The sequence below is a fragment of the Erythranthe guttata genome, chromosome 13 (assembly GCF_056151865.1).
Source record: "Erythranthe guttata isolate IM_541 chromosome 13, IM_541, whole genome shotgun sequence".
NCBI classification, from domain to species: Eukaryota; Viridiplantae; Streptophyta; class Magnoliopsida; order Lamiales; family Phrymaceae; genus Erythranthe; species Erythranthe guttata.
Window position 1 is genome coordinate 2,907,368 of NC_142545.1, and position 5,827 is coordinate 2,913,194.

General features: G+C 37.7%; 1 protein-coding gene and 1 non-coding gene across 2 annotated transcripts; both read left to right on the forward strand.

Moving 5' to 3' along the window:
- The first annotated feature begins 3,449 nt into the window (after positions 1–3,449).
- Positions 3,450–4,254, forward strand: LOC148765663 (uncharacterized). Its single transcript, XM_088812186.1, has one exon. It carries the CDS (start codon positions 3,538–3,540, stop codon positions 4,147–4,149), a length of 612 nt encoding a protein of 203 aa, XP_088668312.1. The 5' UTR covers positions 3,450–3,537; the 3' UTR covers positions 4,150–4,254.
- A 1,480-nt stretch (positions 4,255–5,734) lies between these two features.
- LOC148765664 (small nucleolar RNA R32/R81/Z41) lies at positions 5,735–5,827 on the forward strand. The gene has a single exon (XR_016029460.1). It is a non-coding gene; the product is annotated as a small nucleolar RNA R32/R81/Z41 (small nucleolar RNA).

Genomic DNA, 5,827 nt, shown 5'->3' on the forward strand with positions numbered 1-5,827 from the left:
TTCTTCTTACTTACTTTCAAAATTCTCTATACGTTTGATCTTTTTGTTAAGTGTTTGAACAGCTTGCTCGAATCATCAAGATCATTAGTCCATGTTGAGTTATCTATGCATGTTGATTGCCCAGAAATGGGGAGAAAAGAACAGTAACGATGGCATGAACACAGGGGGAGTTCCGACAACTGTTGCGACAGTGCATCAGACAGTTGCTGGAACAGTTGCAGGAATGCAGGGGGAGTTCAGACAACTGTTGAAACAATGCATCATACAGTTGTTGGAATAGTGCAGAAATACAGGAAAAATAAGGAGGAATTTATTGTAAAGGGAAGTTCATTATGCTACTGCATATTTTTTGTTGTTCTTTGCTTAATTGAACAACTGTACACAATCTGCTGAACTGTTTGATAAACTGTCGCAACAGTTTATATGTGCAAATGTTATTCTGAATCTGCTAACCCTTGTTCATGCAGGTATCATATATTTAGGTGGAGTAAATGTTCTGACCAATCAATGCCAAAGGGGGAGAGTGTTAGAATCTCTGTGGGATTCTAAGTCCACAACACCAAGTGGAATTCTATGGAGATGTGTATTAATATGAGGAACATATTTTACTTAGTTATCTCATTAGATAATTTGAGAAGAAATAAATTATCTCTCCATATTAATCACCTGAACGTGTATATCCAATATAGAAAGAATTTCACCTTTTTAATATTGTGTTTATTGTCATTAATTGGTTTAGGTGTTCACAAGAATATAAAAGGAGGGCGCTAATGCTGACGTTACTTGTTGAGTCTTTTATCACGTGGATGATTTACCACGTCGCCCTCTGCCGCCCTCCAAGTCTACCAAGCCAAGTAAGCAAAGGGGAAGAATGTAGTCATTTACAAGAGGAGTTGCATAAGGATCATCTACAGGGGGAGAAACATATGCATGGGAAGCTGACTCCGTTGTGAACCACCTGCCGAAGCCACTACTGTTGGAACAGTTGTTGAAACTGTGGCACTTGCTATTGCAGCAGTTGATGCCACTCTTGTTGTTGGCTGTTCCTTTAATGCTGAGGATGATCCTGAGTTTTATTGCTTACGTCTATCATCTAATTGTTTTATTTTCAGGTATTTGACGAAGGGGGAGGACTTGATTAAAATAAATAGATGACAAAGGGGGAGATTGTTAGAATCCGAGAGGATTCTAATTGTGGATTTTCAGCACGTGTGTGAAAAACGTGTATAAAGCTAGGGAAGTTTCCTTAGTTCTTTAAACTCTTATTTTGTCATAAATTTATTTAATTGCCTAGGTGTTTTGTTAACAAGGAATTTTCTTGAGAAAGACTTTTCTTTGTTACACAACTTCTTTTCCTTACGTGAGATTACAACTAACCTAATGGGCTCTTATCTTTTGTAGGGCTCTACTATTCAACTAAAGGAAGTATAAAAAGAGGAGCATCAACGTTTTTGTAGGCTGTCACTTTTGTTGGAGAAGAAAAATTATATTTTTCTGCTCTTATTTTTGCTGCTCCCGGAACGTCTTTGATCGAGAGAAGTTTTTCACAGAAAATATTTTTCCTCTCGTTTTTTATTTGTTCCATCGTGATACGTGATCTTCCTAGAAAATATTTCGGCTTCAAGGCTTTGTGGTGAAGACACCAAGATTCAAGGAGTATCACAAGTTTGCTTCTTCTATACAAAAAGAAGATCGGTTCTTCGGGAGAGGGGCTTAAACAGATATCGGGAGGAGATCGATCCGCCGACTGAGGGATTCAGCGTTGAAGGGAGTTCAACCGTGCGGAGCAAGGGATGTGCTGCAAATTGAAGATTTATAATTCAGCGTAGTATACAAGAACGGCGTCAACAAAGAGGGAGTGTTTGTATTTTGATTAAGTCCTATTATTGTATTCGTAAAACTAAAAATTAGTAAATTTTATTTGCAGGTCCCCGTGGATGTAGGGTACAATTGTATCCGAACCACATTAAAATTTGTGTCTCGTTTATTTCTGTTTTTACGAACTGCTTCGCGAACTGTTGCAACACTTCACGCAACAGTAACGAAAAACTGAATCTGACACAAATAATTTATATCTGCACGAAATAAATTCTAACATATATAACCTCCTATAAATAACCCAGAGCTAATTGCAAATACCACCCCTGTGTTATCTCTAATTGTCGAATATCCCCCTGTGAAAAAAAAACTCACTAACACCCCCTCGTGTTAACATTTTCGAAGCACACTGCACCCTTTGTGATTTTAGGCTTTGACTGAAGGTAAAATGACAAAAATGCCCTATAGGGTTTTTCAGCAAATTAATAAAGCATATTATAAATTTATAGATATTATACATTTTTTTTATTTTGTAAATATTAAAAATAAAAAAAATATTTAAACTAGAATAAAATATATAATTTAATATTAAAAGTTTTTATATGTTTTTTTTTTTTTACATTCTATATTAAATAAAGAAAATAAAGAAAAAAAAGAAAAAAAAAAAGAAAAAAAAAGAGCAGCTTCTTCTCCGGCAAGAAGATCCCCTGCCTTCCCACCCAACTCACAGACCACGGCTCACAGGCAACATCACTCATCGACCATTTTTCCATCCGGCCGCCGCTTCTGCTCTGGCACTGTTCACCACCATCTCACCCCTCCACCACCACCACCATCTTCTCCAAATCCGCCGCCCACAATCTCCTATTTTGACGGTGGTGGCGGCGATAAGGCGAGCAAGAGAAGAGAAAAGAGCAAAAAGATGCAATTTTTGGACCTAGCAGGTTCGGCCGTCAAACTCGTCGCCGTCGAGAGAAATCATTTGGAGATGTTGTAGAGAGCTCCATTACGTCGTACGATATATCGATCCGGATTGAGGACTCCAAGCTAGCATTCCGGACCACAGATCCTTGGCCCGAAGATTCACGCAATTCCCCCGTCCATCGATTGATCGCCGTTGCTGTATTTGGGGCTGTGGTTAGTCTCGCGTCTGATATGTGGATTGCAGAAGAGGAGGTGATGGTGTTGAACTTGGGGTTGGGGTTGGGGTTTGGGGGGTTGGATCGGGAAGAAGACGATGAATTTTTTTTTTTTTTTTTTTTTTTTTTTTTTAATTACATAATATCTGTCACATTATTATTTTGATTCTGAAAATTACAATTTGGTCCTATAAATTTAGGTTATTCATAATTTAACCAACAAGGTTATTTTTTATTTCATAAAGGGGTATTTAAGACATTTCACCCTCAAAATACTATTAAAAATCGCACAATCCGCGAGTGAGTGACACGATTTGCCTCTAGGGGTCTCGATGCTCTGACTTTGATAACACAAGGGGGTGTTGATGAGTTTTTTTTTCACAGGGGGGTATTTGACAATTAGAGATAACACAAGGGTGGTATTTGCAATTAGCTCAAATAACCCAATGTAAGATAAGTTTTTCAAAATTTCTGTAAATTACTTATAATGGATGGTGATCGAGCTTCTCCATTTCTCACACCACTGGAACGACGTCGTTTGAGCACAGTACTAATTAACATATGGAAGGATCATTGGGTCATGATGATATCTGCTGTACTAATCTTCTATGGGATATGTTTTTGGACAACCTTCGACGTCGACATGCCCAAACTCTACGTACAACAGATTTACGTTCCGGAACTCGACCTGTCGGAGAATCCCACCACCGCCGCGGGCGCCGCTCCGGTCAACCCGACCCTTTTCTTCGACATCAAATTCGAAAACCCGATGGTAGATCATAGCAATAGCTACGGCGATGGTGAGATCGCCTTCTTTTACGGCTCCGGGAGAAGCCTCCGCGTAGCGAATTACACTCTGAGAGGATTTAATCTCGGCCCGGGGAAAACGGCGTACCGGAGAGGGGTGGTGGAGGCTCGTGGGTTGCCGTGGGACGGTGCTTTGTGGGCGGTTTCCAGCGGGTCGGGGGTGGTTTTCGGGGTGGAGGTGGCGGTGAAGGTGAAGTTCGGGTATTGGTATTGGTTTTGGTATTCGAATAAGAGGCGACTGAGAGTTGGGGGTAACGTGGAGGTGGGCCCCTCTGGTAGGAAAGTGGGGAGTGAGGATGTCCCGCTCAGCTCCGCTGCGAACATACGGCGGTTTCCGGCGTTGACTTTCGCTGTTGTTAGTTTCTTGCTTTTCTCGGTCGTGTGAGATAATAATTAAAAAACAATTGGATGTCAGTATTATATTTACTGAATCTGCATGCCTCGCGGGTGTGCACGTCTGTGTAGATTATGATTGAATACGTTGATTATTGAAATGTTTTCTTTATAGGAAATAAATATTGCTATTTTTTTTTTTGATGGATAAATAAATATTGCTTTAAAAGCTCGTGTTTTGGTATTTTAGATAAATTTTAGAAAATTAATATTTTTTTTAACAGGAAAATTAGTATTAAATTATAGAAAAATTGTATTGGGATTACGTAAATTGGGTTGTTCCCGAAATTAAGAGATCTACTAGAATCTGCCGTTGTTGGTAATTTTTAGTAGTTTCTTGATTTAATTAGGGTTTTCAGTTTTATTAGTATAAATAGCTGCCTTAGGACTTTATTTTGAGAATATTTTCGAATTTTAATAAAATCTTTAGAATTTTCTCTATTTTTTGGTGGATTCCAGAGTTTTCGGTGGATTCAGAATGTCATTTTGTTCTATATGATTAATTCGTTGTAATTGATTCTTTACAGTGCTTCCGTTCGGCATCAATTGGAATCTCATGTGTATTCAAATTCCGGTCTGAATAGTTTCGAAAAAATTGGAAGTCGGATTTTGGGAAAATCCAGATTGAAAATTGCTTTTCCAAAACAGAAATTTTTCTGATCACTATCAACGAAAATCGAAAATTTCGTTTCAACTTCCACCCCTATTCACATGCATTAATATTGGTATTCCTTGCAACATTTAAGGGCATCCTAATAATTTCACAGGGTCAGCGTGGTGGGATAATTGGTTGATAAAGAATCTGACCCCAATCTTGGGGGTGACAAATAGTAAATTACAACCACACCTGAGAAATGGTCAAATTATGAAAACTCCCCTCTTGTTTGCATAATTACAATTATCTTCTTCAATTATAAATCTTCTTACGCATTCACCCTTGCGGTTTCAAATTTAGTGGAATTTTTCGAGATTATATGGAATATTATCACTTTTGTACCCGCTTTATCCAATTCGAACTCCACATTTTGAAGTAAAATGATCATAATATGTGTTTTTTGGCTTGTATATATCAGATTGTAGTACATTAGAAACTATATTTTTACACAAAACGAGTACAAACTAGAGCACATTCCATGAAATATAGATGATTATGTTGAATTTGACATTTATGGGTGTACGTGTAAGGAAAAATCATAGTTGAGGAGTAGATGTAATTATCCAAATAAGAGGGGTTTTTTTTCATAAATTGATCATACCTCAGGAATGGTTGTAATTTACCCTAATTCAAATTGGTGATAAAATGATGGGCCAGATAATTGTTTTCCAATCTAGCCCAAATAAGAAACCTAAATATAGTACGTGTAACCAAACACCACCCAATTCTCAGTGACAGCTCATCATTTCAAATTAGGGCTTCTATAAATACACACATCCTGCAAACTCTCCGCCTACAATTTGTTTCACGCTCCCCACACTAAACACACACAGCACGCATTTATTTATTATTAATTTTTTTTTTTATTTTTTTTTTATTTTTGTGAATATTTGTATTTCTGAGTAATTATTAATTAATTAGAGGAAGAAAGTGATGAACGTGATTAAATGGTGATGGTGAATTCCATCTGATCCGCTAATATTTTTCACTTCGCTACGTTCTTTCTGATTCTTCC